General features: G+C 42.0%; 1 protein-coding gene across 2 annotated transcripts in view; it reads left to right on the top strand.

Annotated features, from left to right (window-relative positions):
* The window catches only part of LOC126215381 (protein spindle-F), a 157,222-nt gene that overhangs the window by 33,252 nt on the left and 102,277 nt on the right, over window positions 1–21,693 (top strand). For both annotated transcript variants that reach the window (XM_049942076.1, XM_049942075.1), the window contains exon 3: window positions 13,406–13,730. In XM_049942076.1, the coding sequence (XP_049798033.1) occupies window positions 13,406–13,730 (325 nt within the window). The remainder of the gene's footprint in view (window positions 1–13,405; window positions 13,731–21,693) is intronic.

The following is a 21,693-nucleotide window of genomic DNA, read 5'->3' as shown; positions in this document are numbered from 1 at the left end:
GGAACCGCGGTGTTGGCCGTCGAATGGCGCTAGCTGCGCAGCATTTGTGCACTGCCGCCGTCAGTGTCAGCCAGTTTGCCGTGGCATACGGAGCTCCATCGCAGTCTTTAACACTGGTAGCATGCCGCGACAGCATGGACGTGAACCGTATGTGCAGTTGACGGACTTTGAGCGAGGGCATATAGTGGGCATGCGGGAGGCCGGGTGGACGTACCGCCGAATTGCTCAACACGTGGGGCGTGAGGTCTCCACAGTACATCGATGTTGTCGCCAGTGGTCGGCGGAAGGTGCACGTGCCCGTCGACCTGGGACCGGACCGCAGCGACGCACGGATGCACGCCAAGACCGTAGGATCCTACGCAGTGCCGTAGGGGACTGCACCGCCACTTCCCAGCAAATTAGGGACACTGTTGCTCCTGGGGTATCGGCGAGGACCATTCGCAACCGTCTCCATGAAGCTGGGCTACGGTCCCGCACACCGTTAGGCCGTCTTCTGCTCACGCCCCAACATCGTGCAGCCCGCCTCCAGTGGTGTCGCGACAGGCGTGAATGGAGGGACGAATGGAGACGTGTCGTCTTCAGCGATGAGAGTCGCTTCTGCCTTGGTGCCAATGATGGTCGTATGCGTGTTTGGCGCCGTGCAGGTGAGCGCCACAATCAGGACTGCATACGACCGAGGCACACAGGGCCAACGCCCGGCATCATGGTGTGGGGAGCGATCTCCTACACTGGCCGTACACCACTGGTGATCGTCGAGGGGACACTGAATAGTGCACGGTACATCCAAACCGTCATCGAACCCATCGTTCTACCATTCCTAGACCGGCAAGGGAACTTGCTGTTCCAACAGGACAATGCACGTCCGCATGTATCCCGTGCCACCCAACGTGCTCTAGAAGGTGTAAGTCAACTACCCTGGCCAGCAAGATCTCCGGATCTGTCCCCCATTGAGCATGTTTGGGACTGGATGAAGCGTCGTCTCACGCGGTCTGCACGTCCAGCACGAACGCTGGTCCAACTGAGGCGCCAGGTGGAAATGGCATGGCAAGCCGTTCCACAGGACTACATCCAGCATCTCTACGATCGTATCCATGGGAGAATAGCAGCCTGCATTGCTGCGAAAGGTGGATATACACTGTACTAGTGCCGACATTGTGCATGCTCTGTTGCCTGTGTCTATGTGCCTGTGGTTCTGTCAGTGTGATCATGTGATGTATCTGACCCCAGGAATGTGTCAATAAAGTTTCCCCTTCCTGGGACAATGAATTCATGGTGTTCTTATTTCAATTTCCAAGAGTGTATTCCGGAGGTAAAATGGTCCTCCATTCGGATCCCCGGGCAGGGACTACTCAAGAGGACGTCGTTATCAGGAGAAAGAAAACTGGCGTTCTACGGATCGGAGCGTGGAATGTCAGATCCCTTAATCGGGCAGGTAGGTTAGAAAATTTAAAAAGGGAAATGGATAGGTTAAAGTTAGATATAGTGGGAATTAGTGAAGTTCGGTGGCAGGAGGAACATGACTTTTGGTAAGGCGAATACAGGGTTATAAATACAAAATCAAATAGGGGTAATGCAGGAGTGGGTTTAATAATGAATAAAAAAATAGCAGTTCGGGTTAGCTACTACAAACAGCATAGTGAACGCATTATTGTGGCCAAGATAGACACAAAGCCCATGCCTACTACAGTAGTACAAGTTTATATGCCAACTAGCTCTGCAGATGATGAAGAAATAGATGAAATGTATGACGAGATAAAAGAAATTATTCAGGTAGTGCAGGGAGACGAAAATTTAATAGTCATGGGTGACTGGAATTCGTCAGTAGGAAAAGGGAGAGAAGGAAACATAGTAGGTGAATATGGATTGGGGGAAAGAAATGAAAGAGGAAGCCGCCTTGTAGAATTTTGCACAGAGCATGACTTAATCATAGCTAACACTTGGTTCAAGAATCATAAAAGAAGGTTGTATAACTGGAAGAATCCTGGAGATACTAAAAGGTATCAGATAGATTATATAATAGTAAGACAGAGATTTAGGAACCAGGTTTTAAATTGTAAGACATTTCCAGGGGCAGATGTGGACTCTGACCACCATCTATTGGTTATGAACTGCAGATTGAAACTGAAGAAACTGCAAAAAGGTGGGTATTTGAGGAGATGGGACCTGGATAAACTGAAAGAACCAGAGGTTGTACAGAGTTTCAGGGAGAGCATAAGGGAAGAATTGACAGGAGTGGGGGAAAGAAATACAGTAGAAGAAGAATGGGTAGCTCTGAGGGATGAAGTAGTGAAGGCAGCAGACGATCAAGTAGGTAAAAAGACGAGGGCTAATAGAAATCCTTGGGTAACAGAAGAAATATTGAATTTAATTGATGAAAGGAGAAAATATAAAAATGCAGTAAATGAAGCAGGCAAAAAGGAATACAAACGTCTCAAAAATGAGATTGACAGGAAGTGCAAAATGGCTAAGCAGGGATGGCTAGAGGACAAATGTAAGGACGTAGAGGCTTGTCTCACGAGGGGTAAGATAGATAGTGCCTACAGGAAAATTAAAGAGAACTTTGGAGAGAAGAGAACCACTCGTATGAATATCAAGAGCTCAGATGGCAACCCAGTTCTAAGCAAAGAAGGGAAAGCAGAAAGGTGGAAGGGGTATATAGAGGGTTTATACAAGGGCGATGTACTTGAGGACAATATTATGGAAATGGAAGAGGATGTAGATGAAGACGAAATGGGAGATACAATACTGCGTGAAGAGTTTGACAGAGCACTGAAAGACCTGAATCGAAACAAGGCCCCGGGAGTAGACAACATTCCATTAGAACTACTGATGGCCTTGGGAGAGCCAGTCATGACGAAACTCTACCATCTGGTGAGCAAGATGTATGAGACAGGCAAAATACCCACAGACTTCAAGAAGAATATAATAATTCCAATCCCAAAGAAAGCAGGTGTTGACAGATGTGAAAATTACCGAACTATCAGTTTAATAAGTCACAGCTGCAAAATACTAACGCGAATTCTTTACAGACGAATGGAAGAACTGGCAGAAGCCGACCTCGGGGAAGATCAGTTTGGATTCCGTAGAAATGTTGGAACACGTGAGGCAATACTAACGTTATGACTTATCTTAGAAGAAAGATTAAGAAAAGGCAAACCTACGTTTCTAGCTTTTGTAGACTTAGAGAAAGCTTTTGACAATGTACAATGTTAACTGGAATACTCTCTTTCAAACTCTGAAGGTGGCAGGGGTAAAATACAGGGAGTGAAAGGCTATTTACAATTTGTACAGAAACCAGGTGGCAGTTATAAGAGTCGAGGGGCATGAAAGGGAAGCAGTGGTTGGGAAAGGAGTGAGACGGGGTTGTAGCCTCTCCCCGATGTTATTCAATCTGTATATTGAGCAAGCAGTAAAGGAAACAAAAGAAAAATTTGGAGTAGGTATTAAAATTCGTGGAGAAGAAGTAAAAACTTTCAGGTTCGCCGATGACATTGTAATTCTGTCAGAGACAGCAAAGGACCTGGAAGAGCAGCTGAACGGAATGAACAGTGTCTTGAAAGGAGGATATAAGGTGAACATCAACAAAAGCAAAACGAGGATAATGGAATGTAGTCGAATTAAATCGGGTGATGCTGAGGGAATTAGATTAGGAAATGAGACACTTAAAGTAGTAAAGGAGTTTTGCTATTTAGGGAGTAAAATAACTGATGATGGTCGAAGTAGAGAGGATATAAAATGTATACTGGCAATGGTAAGGAAATCGTTTCTGAAGAAGAGAAATTTGTTAACGTCGAGTATAGATTTAAGTGTCAGGAAGTCGTTTCTGAAAGTATTTGTATGGAGTGTAGCCATGTATGGAAGTGAAACATGGACGATAACTAGTTTGGACAAGAAGAGAATAGAAGCTTTCGAAATGTGGTGCTACAGAAGAATGCTGAAGATAAGGTGGGTAGATCACGCAACTAATGAGGAGGTATTGAATAGGATTGGGGAGAAGAGAAGTTTGTGGCACAGCATGACTAGAAGAAGGGATCGGTTGGTAGGACATGTTTTGAGGCATCAAGGGATCACAAATTTAGCATTGGAGGGCAGCGTGGAGGGTAAAAATCGTAGAGGGAGACCTAGAGATGAATACACTAAGCAGATTCAGAAGGATGTAGGTTGCAGTAGGTACTGGGAGATGAAAAAGCTTGCACAGGATAGAGTAGCATGGAGAGCTGCATCAAACCAGTCTCAGGACTGAAGACCACAACAACAAGAAGCTGAAAATGCATTACTGTACTGTGTCATGCATTGTTTGTCACATTCTGATAATGAGTGTTTACGGTCTGTCGCTGCTCGCGGCATGGCATGCTTTTGTGCGCACTACTGCCGCTTACAATTTAAGAAAAAGAGAGTGAAATCGTATCGTGGCATGAGACTGCTATTTGTCGTTACTTACGCTGCTGCTTTCTTTGATAATGATCATTAAGAGCTAAATAATAGACTACGTATGATAGATGTTCTGAACGAGAGTTTAGCGAAAATTTTTCTCCGTTTGAAAATCTTTGCAGACGCATCTTTAGTACATTACATTGCACAGAAATTAGTCATCTTAGATTTAAAAATCTGGTAAATTCCCGTCCTTCATTTCTGACTGTATCACTATTAGGCATAAGAAAAATACTGATATAAACATGACATGATACGTATATTCTTCCGTACTTGCTGTTGTCTCACTCTAGTTTCGTAGTTTATTAGGCAGACAGGATTTAAATGAAATAGCAGCAAACACGAAAGAAAACATGGCAAAATGTTTATATTCGTATTATTCTTATGGTGAAGAGAATACTGCATGTGATTCACAGTTCAAAAAGTTCCTATTAGCAACTATCTCTTCTCACAGGTAGGAAAAAATTCAGAATGTAGAGTTGGCCATATTGAGGAACATCCCAAACAGTAGGAAAATGCAATGACGAAACTCGGGGCGGAGAAAAAAGCTCGTCTCCCACCTTTTTTAAATTTATTTACTGACACGGAGGTTTTGGCGCCAGTATTTATCATTGTGCCTGCAAAGCGTGCCTGTGTAGCACTACATATATTCGACAGCAGAAGTTAGTTGTGGCGGCACCTACCAACCTTTTACAGAACTTCCGCTTACTTTGCACTCGATTCTAAGCCGCAGGTGGTTTTTTGGATTACAAAAACCGGAAAAAAAAGTGCGGCTTAGATTCGAGTAAATACGGTATATCTGTTACATGTACAGGTGGAAGTGATACATTGTTTATACTTTAAAGTTATGCAGATGGTAAATTTATTCTGTTAATTGATATACATGTAGTCTCAAGCTAATAGGGGTATAAGTTGTTGGTGTGATGGTATATTTGTAAGTGAAGCCATTCCAATGTTTATTTGGGTAATATCGTGGTAATACACCGACCGGCCAGAACATTATGACCGCATACGTAATAGCTGGTAGGTGTCCACACATTTGGCACGGGAAACAGTGGCGACGAGTCACGGCACGGAAGCGGTGAGGCCTCGGTAGGTCGTCGGAGGTAGTTAGCACCACATCTGCATACACAAGTCACCTAATTCCTGTAAATTCTTGAGAGGGGGCAATGAGCTGTGACACTACATTCAATCACATCCCATTTGTGTTAGATGGGCTTCAGATCTGGCAAGTTGGGGGCTGGCATATCAGTTATAACTGACCACTGTGTTCCTTGAACTACTTCACTACACTCTCGGCCTTGTGACACAGTACATTTATCATCATCATCATGATCATCATCATTTAAGACTGATTATGCCTTTCAGTGTTCAGTCTGGAACGTCCCCCTTATATAATTCCTCCATGATCCCCTATTCTGTGCAAACATTGCTGCCTCTTCTGATGTTACGCCTATTACTTCAAAATCATTCTTAACCGAATCTAGGTAGCTTGTCCTTGGTCTACCCCGATTCCTCCTACCCTCTACTGCTGAACCCACGAGTCTCTTGGGTAACCTAGCTTCTCCCATGCATTTAACATGACCCCACCATCTAAGCCTGTTCGCCCTGACTGCTACATCTGTAGAGTTCATTCCCAGTTTTTCTTTGATTTCCTCATTGTGGACACCCTCCTGCCATTGTTCCCATCTACTAATACCTGCAATCACCCTAGCTACTTTCATATCCGTAACCTCAACCTTATTGATAAGGTAACCTGAATCCACCCAGCTTTCGCTCCAATACAACAAAGTTGGTCGAAAGATTGAACGGTGCACAGAAAACTTAGTCTCGGTACCGACTTCCTTCTTGCAGACGAGAGTAGATCGTAGCTGAGCACTCACTGCATTAGCTTTGCTTGACCTCGCTTCCAGTTGTGACAATATGCATCCTAAGTACTTGAAACCGTCCACCTGTTCTAACTTTGTTCCTCCTATTTGGCACTCAATCCGTTTATATTTCTTTCCCACTGACATTACTTTCGTTTTGGAGATGCTAATCTTTATACCATAGTCCTTACATTTCTGATCTAGCTCTGAAATATTACTTTGCAAACTTTCACCACGGTACATTATCTTGACAAAAAATGCCACTGCCTTCAGGAGACATGATCATCACGAATGGGGTGTACGTAGTCTGCAACAGGTGTACGATAATCCTAAGCTGTCACGGTGCCTTACACGAGCTCTACCGGTTGCCCACGCGAATGTTCCACAGAGCGTAATGGAGCCGCCACCGGCTCGTCTCCGTCCCACTACACAGGTGTCGAGGAGCTGTTCCCCTTCGGAAATTACATCCCGCCGGCACGATCGAGAAGGTACGAGGATTCGACGCTCTGCCATTGCGACGACTTCCGGTGCAGACGGTCACGTGCCCATTTGAGTCGTCACGGAAGTTGCGGTGTCAACATCGGCACTCGCACGAGTTGTCGGCTGTCGGGAGTGTTCGGTACACTCTCTGTTCGGACGTACTCGTAGTCTACCCTGCATTGAAGTCTGATGTCAGTTCTGTCACAGTTCGCCACCTGTGTCGTTTTACCAGTCTGCCGGGCCTACGGTGTCGGACCTCCGACGAGTCGTGCAGTTTCTGAAATGCCCGTGCCGAGCCTCTGGGCTGTCACAGTCTGCCCTCGGTCGAACTCTGGCGGATCGCTCGCCTCCCCCGGTCTACGCACAGACGGCGCACTCGCCGGTACTACGTACGACGTGCTCGTCTGATTAGCAGCTATTCCTCGTCAGGTGATAATGCTATTGCCCGGACGAGTTTATATCGACAGGAGGGTAGTGGTCGTAACGTTCTGGCCGATCGGTGTATAACTAATTATTTGTGGTAAATGTGAAGGAGAGTGGTGTGTCTGCACGTGTGCACGTCATATATTTAAAATAATGTAGGCTGTTGTAAATTTTGTCATTTAAGATGGATTCTGGTTGTTTTCTTTGGTATACGTATGTTTGGAGTGTTTGAAGCATGTCAAGTTTTCTGCCATTAGATGGAATGTGTTAGGATGCTGATGCTTGCATTGTTAACTGGTGGTGCACTCTCGTACGATGAAGTGGATTCTGTGTGTTGCTCTTGTGAGGGAACTTCTGCCCAATCTTATTGTTAGTGGTAAAGGATAGGTCTGCGCCTATTTCTACATCTACACGGATACTCTGTAAATCGCATTTAAGTGCCTGGCAGAGGGTTCGTCGGACCACCTTTACAATTTTCTACTATTCCAAACTCGTGCAGCGCACGGAAATAGTGAACACCTATATCTTTTTGTACGAGCTCAGATTTCCCTTATTATATTGTGGTGATCGTTCCTCCCTATGTAAGTTGGCTTCAACAAAATATTTTCACATTCGTAGGAGGAAGCTGGTGTTTGGAATTTCGTGACAAGATTCCGTCGCAATGAAAAACGCCTTTCTTTTAATGATTTCCAGCTCAAATCCTGTATCAGTTCTGTGAAAAATCCTGTTCCCATATTTTGCAACAAGACAAAATGTACTGCCTTTCTTTGAACTTTTTTGGTGTACTCTGTGAGTCCTGTCTGGTAAGGATCCCACACCGCGCAGCAGTATTCTAAAAGAGGATGGACAAGAGTAGTGTAGGCAGTCTCCTTAGTAGGTTTGTTACATTTTCTAAGTGTCCTAACAATAAAACACAGTCTTCAGTTGGCCTTCCCCTCAATATTTTCTGTGTGTTCTTTACAATTTAAGTTGTTCGTAATTGTAATACCTAGGTATTTAGTTGAATTTACGGCTTTTACATTAGACTGATTTATCGTGTAACTGAAGTTTAACGAGTTCCTTTTAACACTAGTGTGGACCTCACACTTGTCGTTAATTAGGGTCAACTGCCACTTTTCTCACCATTCAGATATTTTTTCTAAATCATTTTGCAGTTTGTTTTGATCTTCTGACAACTTTATTAGTCGATAAACGACAGCGTCATCTGCAAACGACCGAAGATGGCTGCTCAGATTGTCTTCCAAATTGTTTACATAGACAAGGAACAGCAAAGGGTCTATAACACTACCTTGGGGAACGCAAGAAATCACTTCCGTTTTACTCGATGACTTTCCGTCAGTTACTACGAACTGTGACCTCTCTGACAGGAAATCGCAAATCCAGTCACATAACTGAGACGATATTCCATAAGCACGCAATTTCACTACGAGCTGCTTGTGTGGTGCAATGTCAAAAGCCTTCCCGGAAATCCAGAAATACGGAATCGATCTGAAATCCCTTGTCCGTAGCACTCAACACTTCACATGAATAAAGAGCTAGTCGTGTTTCACAGGAACGATGTCTATGTTTTCTAAACCCATGTTGACTGTGTGGCAGTAGACCATTTTCTTCGAGGTAATTCATAATGTTCAAACACAATATATGTTCCAAAATCCTGCTGCATATCGACGTTAATGATATGGGCCTGTAATTTAGTGGCTAACTCCTACTACCTTTATTGAATATTGGTGTGACCTGTGCAACTTTCCAGACTTTGGGTACAGATCTTTCATAGAGCAAACGGTTGTATATGTTTGTTAAGTATGGAGCTAATGCATCAGCATACTCCGAAAGGAACCTGATTGGTATACAGTCTGGACCAGAAGACTTTTTTATTAAGTGATTTAAGTTGCTTCACTACTCCAAGGATATTTACTTCTAGTTACTCATGTTGGCAGCTGTTTTGTTCGAAGACATTGACAGTACCAGAAATGAGAAGTGGGATTGTAAGGAAGATGTTATTTTCTTTTTGTTTCTTTACGATGTGATTGCTCTGCCAATATCGAGTACTGTAGGGTGTCGGCTCTGTAGCTGTTACGGGCATTTGCAGTAGCTGTTTGTATTATTATTTCAGTTTCTTGTTTACATTTATCTTCACCAGATGCAGCTAATGGGAGAGAGTGAATGGAGAGTTGATGCTGTAAAACTTGGGTCGCCCAAGTAAGGAAGTAGACTCTCGCAGTAAACAGGACACAGTGTGGCAGTTCCACCAGTCTCACTGCAGGTGCACAGACAGGCCTCATAATTTGACTGGATGCGTGTCTACAAACACAGCTTAAAAAAAAAAAAAAAAAACCACCCTCATTGACACTAATTGCCACCTATAACATTACAGGATTAGCAAATATTCAGGAAGTATTAGTAAATCTGTTGAAAAATATTAGAATAGACATTGCTGCTATAACTGAAACAAAACATATTGAAGGGCAATAAATATATAGATGACGACATATTTGACAATGGGCCAGCTGCACCAGAGAGCCTGTGAAGATCTACAAACACTGAGGACAGTTAATAAAATATTACAACTACATTAGCAATAGAACCACAGTGCTCACCAGTCAGGAGGAAAGATGAAATCTTGCAATGATTTGAATCTGTGTACCAGAAGTGGGAAAAGCTGATGATTCCACGGTTTTTTAAAGCCCGCTCTCAACATTTAACGTGCAAAACCATTATTCCTATGTACCGATAAATCCCACACTACAGGCAATTAATGCCAGTGTACAAAAGCATACAAAACTCTTTCACTCACATTACTGAATTTAATGGACCTGTTGGAATTCACATTCTCACACAAATATTTCAAATTCAACAGTAAACTCTACAAACAAACAGATGGTCTAGCAATGGGTTCAAGCCTTTCCAGATTGTTAGCTGAAATATTTATAAACAATTTAGAAGACAAAGTTTGCAATTTTAAATCACCACCTCTTCAAAAACACTGTGTACTACTACAGCTGTGTAGACAATACCATCATTTTAATCAATGTAATGTAACTGATCAGTATAGTGTAACTACTCAACAAGCGGCAGCAGGAGATTGCACACATAACAGGTTATTCTTTCGCAAGGTTTCAGAGCCAGTGGCTCCTCTTTCTGGCAGAAGGGTTGAAGAGGAAGGAAAAGGACTGAGAGGTTTAGAAAAAGAGGTAGATTTTGGGAAAAGTCACCTGGAACCGTGCATCAGGGGGGACTTACCTGACGGGATGAGAAGAAAGACTGACTGTTGGAGGCTGCACCGGATGAAAATTGAAAACCTATGAGCTTAAAGGTGGAAGACAGGGTTATATGCAAGACTGGGATTATTGCCTAAACATCGTGCATAACTTGAGTGTAAAGCTATGTGGAATACAGGCAACAGGATAGCGAAAAACAGACAGGTCAGAAAATGAAAAATGTAGGAAACTAAAACGAAGTTAAAGAGTCGTCACTGTGAAGAAATGTTGAAATCAAAGAAATTAACATAAATTAAGGTTAGCTGGGTGCCGAGAATCGAGGACGTGTTGTAGCGACACCTGTGGAGTTCTGAGAATCAGGTGTCTGGCAGAACAACCCAGATAGCACGTGTGGTGAAACACGCACCGGGGTCACAACCGTCATTTGCAGAGCGTGCTCTGCAACAGGACATTGCGTGTTGGCGGCATACGCCTTCTGCTTCTGCCCATTCATCCTAACTGATAATTTGGTGGTAGTAGTGCCGAAGTAACAGGCCGAACAGGGTTTGCCAGCTGTTATGTAAACACTGTTCAGCTACAACGTGTGCTGCCTGAGTGCCAAGTGCATCCTCCTTCGTTAGTGTGGGAGTCAGATTTGTTAGCAGAGCTGCTAAGAGATCGCAGAAACGCTTCCTGAGGTTTTTTTGCTCTGACATTTCTGCCAGAAGAGGTGGCTACAGCTGTTAAAACTCGACTTCCTGAGGGAAAATTAACTTTTAAATTGCTGAAAAAACTCAGTTTATCTAACAAGTTTCAGAAAGAAGTTCCAGTTTAACAGTCTTTCTGGTTGTTCTAACAGGTCAAGTTTATTTGCTATGTGGAGTATCTTTATATGTATGTGTGTATGTTTACACAGTATATCACCTTGTAATATATTTATGTGCTGTTGACAGGATTAGTAGCAACCTATTTTCAAAAAAATGATGTAAACTGATAAAACACCTGAAAATGAGCCAGCAGGGCTAGAAATGTGTTGCGCGTTGAAATGGGATTTGGCGACTGGAGGTGGTTTGTTTTCTTTTTTATGTAAGTGTAGGACACTTGAAGCATGAAAACTACCATCCTAATTTTACTGTACTTTTATTTTATTAATCCAGTCAAAAAAACTTTGTGGACTGACAGTTTTGTCTCCGGTCGTACAGAAGGCTCAGTTCAGCTTCTTCATTGTCTCTATTATTCCCTCATTGCTCCTGTTCTTTCCCAATACATATTCTCTCAGGCATTTAAATTTATCCACCTTTCACACGGTGCCTTTCTGGACTAGAGTCTACATGTTGTTGTTCTTGTTGTTGTTGTCTTCAGTCCTGAGACTGGTTGGATGCAGCTCTCCATGCTACTCTATCCTGTGCAAGCTTCTTCCTCTCCCAGTACTTACTGCAACCTACATCCTTCTGAATCTGGTTAGTGTATGCATCTCCTGGTCTCCCTCTATGATTTTTATCCTCCACGCTGCCCTCCAATGCTAAATTTATGATCCCTTGATGCCTCAGAACATGTCCTACCAACCGATCCCTTCTTCTTGTCAAGTTGTGCCACAAACTTCTCTTCTCCCCAATTCTATTCAATACCTCCTCATTAGTTATGTGATCTACCCATCCAATCTTCAGCATTATTCTGTAGCACCACATTTCAAAAGCTTCTATTCTCTTCTTGTCTAAACTATTTATTGTCCATGTTTCACTTCCATACATGGCTACACTCCATACAAATACTTTCAGAAACGACTTCCTGACACTTAAATCTGTACTAGATGTTAACAAATTTCTCTTCTTCAGAAACGATTTCCTTGCCATTGCCAGTCTACATTTTATATCCTCTCTGCTTCCTCCATCATCAGTTATTTTGCTCCCCAAAACTCCTTTACTACTTTAAGTGTCTCATTTCCTAATCTAATTCCCTCAGCATCACCCGACTTAATTCGACTACATTCCATTACCCTCGTTTTGCTTTTGTTGATGTTCATTTTATATCCTCCATTCAAGACACTATCCATTCCGTTCAACTGCTCTTCCAAGTCCTTTGCTGTCTCTGACAGAATTACAATGTCATCGGCGAACCTAACGTTTTTATTTCTTCTCCATGGATTTTAATACATACTCCGAATTTTTCTTTTGTTTCCTTTAGTGCTTGCTCAATATACAGATTGAATAACATTGGGGAGAGGCTACAACCCTGTCTCACTCCCTTCCCAACCGCTGCTTCCCCTTCATGCCCCTCGACTCTTGTAACTGCCATCTGGTTTCTGTACAAATTGTAAATAGCCTTTTGCTCCCTGTATTTTACCCCTGCGACCTTTAGAATTTGAAAGAGAGTATTCCAGTCAACATTGTCAAAAATTTTCTCTAAGTCTACAAATGCTAGAGACATAGGTTTGCCTTTCCTTAATCTATTTTCTAAGATAAGTCGTAGGGTCAGTATTTCCTCACGTGTTCCAACATTTCTGCGGAATCCAAACTGATCTTCGCCGAGGTCGGTTTCTATCAGTTTCTCCATTCGTCTGTAAAGAATTCGCGTTAGTATTTTGCAGCCGTGACTTATTAAACTGATAGTTCGGTAATTTTCACATCTGTCAACACCCGCTTTCTTTGGGATTGGAATTATTATAGTTTTCTTGAAGTCTGAGGGTATTTCGCCTGTCTCATACATCTTGCTCACCAGAGTCTACATAATGTGTACCATTTCAGATTGTAACAAAGTGTACGCGACTCGGCACACGGGCTGTAGTTTGGATCGTGGCTTCTGTCCTCTAATGGCGTACCTCTGATACAAGTGCAGGGCTCGGGTCCCTTCTTTTAATTTATGCTAAAATGTGTAGCAAGTGGAAAAGTGCGTTCGATTACTTTGACAAAGTACTAAAATAATACGATGCTGTTTCCCGGTGTTTCGTGTGCCGTGTGCCTCGATAACAATTTCTGTTTTCTGAAGGTGTCACTGATCTGTGCACAGGTGGTGCACCTACAGAGCCAGAAGTCCCACCTGACTCACCAGATCTTCATCGTGGCGTCGGAGAACAAGAAGCTGTTCGACAGACTGTCGCGCCTGACGGAGGCCAACCGCTCCCTCGGCAGTCACCTGTCCCGTATCTCGAACACGCTGAACAGGCACGACACGTCCGTGTCCGTAGATTTCAGCGACTCGGTGTCCGTGTCGGGGGAGAAAGTGACGACGGAAACGGTGCCGAACGCCGTGTCGCGGTCGCTGTCTCCATCGGACCTCAGCAGCGTCAGCCTGCGGCCTGAGCCCGAAGGTGCCAGAACCGATGGAGAACGAGGTTAGTAGAGTTTAGACTGGTAATGTGTGGAGTATGTTTTCAGTGACTCAAAGATTATTTAGGTTAAAAAATGCAGTGTGTCATCCCGACAACGACTGTTCCTCACAGGTCAGGGTACTGTCGACAGTGCTGCAGGAAATGTGGTGGAATGGCTCTCTCGTTCTCTATACACGTAAATGAATTCGACGCACGGGACGAGTAGTAATCTGCGACCGTGCACAGCGTTTGGGAAAGTGTAGTCTTTGATCGTAGGAGGATACGGGATGTCTTGGACGGAATTGTTATTTGGTGTGATGAATGGCTGTTTATGTTAGATGTAGAAAAATGAGAGTTAATGCAGATGAGCAGGAAAAAAATCTGTAGTGTACAAATACAGTGTTAGTAGTGTGCTTCTTCAAATAGTCAAGGCAATTAAATATCTGGGTCCAGAATGAGATTTTCACTCTGCAGCGGAGTGTGCGCTGATATGAAACTTTCTGGCAGATTAAAACTGTGTGCCGGACCGAGACTCGAACTCGGGACCTTTGCCTTTTCGCGGGCAAGTGCTCTACCAACTGAGCTACCCGAGCACAACTCACGCCCCGTCCTCACAGCTCTACTTTTGCCAGTACCTCGTCTCCTACCTTCCAAACTTAACAGAAGCTCTCCTGCAGACCTTGCAGAACTGGCAAGGCAAAGGTCCCGAGTTCGAGTCTCAGTCCGGCACACAGTTTTAATCTGCCAGGGAGTTTCATATCAGCGCACACTCCGCTGCAGAGTGAAAATCTCATTTTGGAAACATCCCCCAGGCTGTGGCTAAGCCATGTCTCCGCAGTATCCTTTCTTTCAGGAGTGCTAGTTCTGGAAGGTTCGCAGGAGAGCTTCTGTAAAGTTTGGAAGGTAGGAGATGAGATACTGGCAGAAGTAAAGCTGTGAGGACGGGGCGTGAGTCGTGCTCGGGTAGCTCAGTCGGTAGAGCACTTGCCCGAAGAAGGCAAAGGTCCCGAGTTCGAGTCGGTCTGGCACACAGTTTTAATCTGCCAGGAAGTTTCAAATATCTGGGTGTCAGGCCTCAACGTGACATTAAATCGAGCGAGCATGTGAAGTCAGTCATAGGGAATGTGAATGACTGACTTTAGTTACTGAGAGACTTACAGGAAAGTGTAGCTCATCTTTAAAGGAGGTACGTAACACTTGTGTGACACCTCCTCGAGTACTGGTTAAGTATTTGAGATCCTCTGCAGGACAGATGAGGGGAATACGTTGAAGCGGTTCAGATTTGTTACCAGTAGGTTCAATTAAAATGCGAGTATTGAGGAAATGAAATGAAATGGGAGTCTTGGGAGAGAAGATGATCTTTCAGCAAAATGCTATGGAGAAAGTTTAGAGAACCAGCATTTGTGGCAGATTGTAGAACAGTTCTACTGCCACCAACGTACATCTTGCGCAAGGACTGCAAAGACAAGATAACAGTGATCAGTGTCCGTACAGAGGCAGATAGACTGCTGTGTTTCTGTCGGTCCGTTTCCCGACGGTATAGGAAAGCGAATGATTTCTACCGGAACACGGTACCCTGTACCGTGTACTGTACCGTGTACTGTATCATGACTTATGGAGTACGTATGTAGACGTAGATCTTGTGCGTGTTTGGCAGATCGTATGTGTGTCCACTTACTGTAATTTAGAAAGTATGTGTAGATTTACAATAAGATATATTCTCTTTGAAAACATGGCTCCATGTTTGCCATTTAAGTAACTGGATTTATTTATTTCTTAATTGTAATCTACATCAAAGTCTGATAGCATATTCAGTTCACAAGAAAGGCTGTCAGATATTTTCCAGCACGTGGCAGGGATGGTACAGCAACCAGTGGTATGTGATGAAGAAACAAAGTCAGTCAGTCTTGGTTCCAGGTCTTGGTTACAACCAAGACAGTTTGTTTCTTCACTCTTAAAATATTTTTGTAGCTGCATGCTTTGCTTGTTTCTGTGCAGTAATCAGGTTAAATTGTACGTCGCAGAGGCCATTTATGTTCCAGTTTTTTTTTTTTTTTTTTTTTAATAAATGGTACTATTATTTCCAAATAGTGTCTGATTCTTCACAGAAGACTTTGTAAGAGAATAAAAGGCCATTCCGTGTCAGGTGATCTAATTTTTGAAAAAGTTTCCACATGACAATCACAGATTTTGCTGAAATTCTGTTTGAACATTCGCACATGTTCTCAATAAACATTACTAAAGTTTCACAATCACTAATTTAATACTTTTGGAGATATTGTCATTTGTTTGATGCCACAGTGCAGGTATCAACAATACACCATGAATTTTGGGCAACTTTGAGACATATCTCCAACAAAATTTTCTTCAAAGAAACAAAACTAGGCCATCTTGTACAACTTAATACACTCCCTTGAGTGAAATATAATAATAATAATAATAATAATAATAATAATAATAATAATAATAATAACTATGGAAGAGTTACAACTACTGGTTTATATAGGAGCACTCACTACACTAAATATACACACTAGGCAGAGATCAGAACCAACCAACACACAGAAGAAACCCACAAAACCAGCATGGCAGCACAGGCTACAGATCAAAATAGAAAAACTGAGAAAAGACATCGGACAGCTAACACAATTCATAGGAAATGAAATGTCAGAAAAAAAAACGAAAAAGGTTAGGTAACATCTCACAACAAGAAGCGATAGAGCAATTAGATGAAAAGAAGCAGAAATTACAAGCATTGGCCAAACGACTTAAAAGATACAAAAAAAGTGAAAATAGAAGGAAACAAAACCAAACATTCAACACAAACCAAAAGAAATTTTACCAGACAATAGATAACAAACACATTAAAATAGACAATCCACCAAACATAACAGACATGGAACACTTCTGGAGCAACATATGGTCAAACCCGGTACAACATAACAGGCATGCACGGTGGATACAAGCAGAAACAGACAGATACAAGATGATACCACAAATGCCTGAAGTGATAATTTTGCAACATGAAGTCACCCAAGCAATTAATTCTACTCACAATTGGAAAGCCCCTGGAAAAGATAAAATAGCAAATTTCTGGCTAAAGAAGTTCAGCTCAACACATTCACATCTAACTAAATTATTTAACAGTTACATTGCAGACCCATACACATTCCCTGATACCCTTACACATGGAATAACTTATCTGAAACCTAAAGATCAAGCAGACACAGCAAACCCAGCAAAGTATCGCCCCATAACATGCCTACCAACAATATACAAAATATTAACTTCAGTCATTACACAGAAATTAATGACACATACAACACAGAACAAAATTATAAATGAAGAACAAAAAGGCTGCTGCAAAGGAGCACGAGGATGTAAAGAGCAACTGATAATAGATGCAGAGGTGACATATCAAGCTAAAACTAAACAAAGGTCGCTACACTATGCATACATTGATTACCAAAAAGCTTTTGATAGTGTACCCTACTCATGGTTACTACAAATATTGGAAATATACAAAGTAGATCCTAAATTGATACAGTTCCTCAACATAGTAATGAAAAATTGGAAAACCACACTTAATATCCAAACAAATTCAAATAATATCACATCACAGCCAATACAGATTAAGCGTGGAATATACCAAGGAGATTCATTAAGTCCTTTCTGGTTCTGCCTTGCTCTGAACCCACTATCGAACATGCTAAATAATACAAATTATGGATACAATATTACTGGAACATACCCACACAAAATCACACATTTGCTATACATGGATGATCTAGAACTACTGGCAGCAACAAATCAACAACTCAACCAATTACTAAAGATAACAGAAGTATTCAACAATGATATAAATATGGCTTTTGGAACAGACAAATGTAAGAAAAATAGCATAGTCAAGGGAAAACACACTAAACAAGAAGATTACATACTGGATAACCACAGCGACTGCATAGAAGCGACGGAAAAAACAGATGCCTATAAATATCTAGGATACAGACAAAAAATAGGAATAGATAATACAAATATTAAAGAAGACCTAAAAGATAAATATAGACAAAGACTAACAAAAATACTGAAAACAGAATTGACAGCAAGAAACAAGACAAAAGCTATAAAGACTTATGCTATACCAATATTGACCTACTCATCTGGAGCAGTGAAATGAAGTAACACAGACCTAGAAGCACTCAATACACTTACACGATCACAATGCCACAAATATAGAATACATCACATACATTCAGCAACTGAAAGATTCACATTAAGAAGAAAGGAAGGAGGAAGGGGATTTATCGACATAAAAAACCTACATTATGGACAGGTAGACAATTTAAGAAAATTCTTTCTAGAACGAGCAGAAACTAGCAAAATACACAAAGCAATCGCTCATTTAAATACATCGACTACACCACTGCAATTTCATAACCACTTCTACAACCCTTTAGATCACATAACAACAACAGTTACGAAGAAAGTAAATTGGAAAAAGAAAACACTACATGGCAAGCACCCGTATCATCTAACACAGCCACACATCGATCAAGACGCATCCGACACATGGCTAAGAAAAGGCAATATATACAGTGAGACGGAAGGATTCATGATTGCAATACAGGATCAAACAATAAACACCAGATATTACAGTAAGCATATTATTAAAGATCCCAATACCACAACAGATAAATGCAGACTTTGCAAGCAACAAATAGAAACAGTAGATCACATCTCAAGTGGATGTACAATACTAGCAAATACAGAATACCCCAGAAGACATGACAATGCAGCAAAAATAATACATCAACAGCTTGCCTTGCAACATAAACTTATAAAACAACACGTTCCCACATACAAGTATGTACCACAAAATGTACTGGAGAATGATGAATACAAATTATACTGGAACACAACCATTATAACAGATAAAACAGCACCACATAACAAACCTGACATCACACTCACCAATAAAAAGAAGAAATTAACACAACTAATCGAAATATCCATACCCAATACAACAAATATACAGAAGAAAACAGTAGAAAAAATTGAAAAATTGAAAAATTGATCCAACTGGCTGAGGAAGTAAAGGACATGTGGCATCAGGATAAAGTTGACATTATACCGATTATACTATCAACTACAGGAGTCATACCACACAATATCCACCAGTACATCAATGCAATACAGCTACATCCAAACTTATATATACAACTACAGAAATCTGTAATTATTGATACATGTTCAATTACCCGAAAGTTCCTAAATGCAATGAAACATATACCGTACAGTTAAAAGGAAGTCACGCTCGATCAAGGTCCGTGTCACTTTCCATTTTTGACCAGACATAACGTCTGAGAAAAGAAACAAAGAATAATAATAATAAATATTTCTTGAGCAATTCTCATACGGATAATTTGAAACAAATTCAGCTGAAAAAATAAATGCGTGAAAAAAATGTATAGTTCAAAGATAGCTCCAGAACTAATTGTGGGATAAACCTGAAGCTTTGCACGTAATAACTTACCTTTACAGGGTATCAAAATCTAAAATTTCATTCCCCTGGAGCTTCCCAATAGTTTACAAATTGAAGGCAAAGTTGACGATTGTTCTAAAAACCCCAGATGGCTACGTTTGGCCAACTTCTGCAAAAAAGGCCAACAACCTCACCACAGCGATAACACCGGTTCTCGTCAGATCACCGAAGTTAAGCGCTGTCGGCCTTACTGGCACTCGGGCGGGCGGCTGTCCGGTCTGCCGAGTGCTGTAGGTGGGCGGGGTCCACTCGTCCCTCGCGAGGCAAATCGAGGAGCAACTCGATCGAGAAGTAGCGTAAACTGACAACGGCCGGGAGAGTGGTGCGCTGACCGAATGCCGCTCCGTATCCACATCCAGTAGAGGAGGTCACGGCGGTCGGTCAGTGCCGATGGGCCTTCCGAGGCCTGTTCCGACAGAGTTTGATTTTATATCTAAAAACAAAGATGATGAGACTTACCAAACAAAAGCGCTGGCAGGTCGATAGACAAACAAATGAAGACAAACATACACACAAAATTCAAGCTTTCGCAACAAACGGTTGCTTCATCAGGAAGAGGGAAGGAGATGGAAAGACGAAAGGATGTGGGTTTTAAGGGAGAGGGGAAGGAGTCATTCCAATCCCGGGAGCGGAAAGACTTACCTTAGGGGGAAAAAAGGACAGGTATACACTCACGCACACACACACATATCCATCCGCACATACACACACACAAGCAGACATCTCACAAGCAGACATATTTCTGCTTGTGTCTGTATATCTGTGGATATGTGTGTGTGTGTGTGTGTGTGTGTGTGTGTGTGTGTGTGTGTGTGTGTGTGTGTGTGTGTGTGTGTGTGCGCGCGCGTGCGAGTGTATACCCGTCTTTTTTCCCCCTAAGGTAAGTCTTTCTGCTCGCGGGATTGGAATGACTCCTTACCCTCTCCCTTAAAACCCACATCCTTTCGTCTTTCCATCTCCTTCCCTCTGTCCTGATGAAGCAACCGTTGGTTGCGAAAGCTTGAATTTTGTGTGTATGTTTGTGTTTGTTTGTGTGTCTATCGACGTGCCAGGGCTTTTGTTTGGTAAGTCTCATCATCTTTGTTTTTAGATATATTTTTCCCACGTGGAATGTTTCCCTCTATTATATTCGTATCAGAGTTTGATTTTAGTTTTACAAAAAAAGTGTCTTCTGTAAACTCTTTAAAATCATCTTTTGTTAGAAAGGCCTTGTTCTAAACCACCGAAAACCTATATTTGGATTTGCAATGCGAGGATATAAGGCCCTAAAAAATAAATAATGACAAGGTGGAAGTGTGTTGAAAACGGACCAGTTTCTGCTGGTACTCCATCTCTACAGCATTCAGCTCTACAAAATCCTTTTTATAAAAATGAAATGGAATAAGAAGTCCTCTAAAAAGATGAAATAAGAAATCCACTAAAAAGTATAGTTTTGACTTTTTTTGGCTTTAATGACTTGAGGCAATTGCACAAAAGTGCAATCTTTTTCAGTCTGTCTTATCAAAATTTTTTCCCAGACAGTCCCATCAGTGACATTATATGGCTGGCAGTATAGTTTTCCTCATGAAATTCTACAGTAAACTGAAGTAGCTTGAATTAATCACAAGCTTAGGATCACTTTGATCTCTTCTAGCTTTGGTCTAGAAATGTATCAGGCTTGGGATCCTGTGTAAAGAAGTGCTTATCAAGCTTGGGAAAGAATCTCACCGAGCGAGGTGGCGCAGTGGTTAGCACACTGGACTCGCATTCGGGAGGACGACGGTTCAATCCCGTCTCCAGCCATCCTGATTTAGGTTTTCTGTGATTTCCCTAAATCGCTCCAGGCAAATGCCGGGATGGTTCCTTTGAAAGGGCACGACCGACTTCCTTCCCCATCCTTCCCTAACCCTATGAGACCGATAACCTCGCTGTTTGGTCTCTTCCCCCAAACAACCAACCAACCAAAGAATCTCACTTGTTGTTGCTGTCACATAGCTGTCAGACGTGGCCCGTATGGCGATGGGGATGCTGGTTTTCTCATTTCAAAAGGAACGAGCAGTGGTTAGGCCACCGTGGACCATACGAACATTTTTATACAATTTTACATCAGTACATTAATGTTTCCACATTTACTGCCAACTACATTAATATTAAGTGCACTATACCTTGAATCGGAGGTAAACTAGCACGTCAATAGCATTACGCAATAAGAAGACTTACTAATAATTCTGTTTAATATTGAATCTATAACAAAAAATATCAGGCAAACTGATGTGACCTTTACCAAATTTACCCAATGTGATGGTGTAAAACCTGAAGGTTACTTTATATGATGTGCACTGCAGCTGTTGTGCAACAATTTTACTACCGTGATTTTCACTGCCTTGTATAGTTTATAACCAATTTGATTTTGTAGCTTACCAGAAACAGACTGAAATATGTCACAGGGAGTTGTGACAAAGTTTG

This window comes from Schistocerca nitens, chromosome 12 (assembly GCF_023898315.1).
Source record: "Schistocerca nitens isolate TAMUIC-IGC-003100 chromosome 12, iqSchNite1.1, whole genome shotgun sequence".
Classification (NCBI taxonomy): Eukaryota; Metazoa; Arthropoda; class Insecta; order Orthoptera; family Acrididae; genus Schistocerca; species Schistocerca nitens.
The sequence above is the reverse complement of the archived record's forward strand: the minus strand, read 5'-3'. Positions and strand labels throughout refer to the sequence as shown.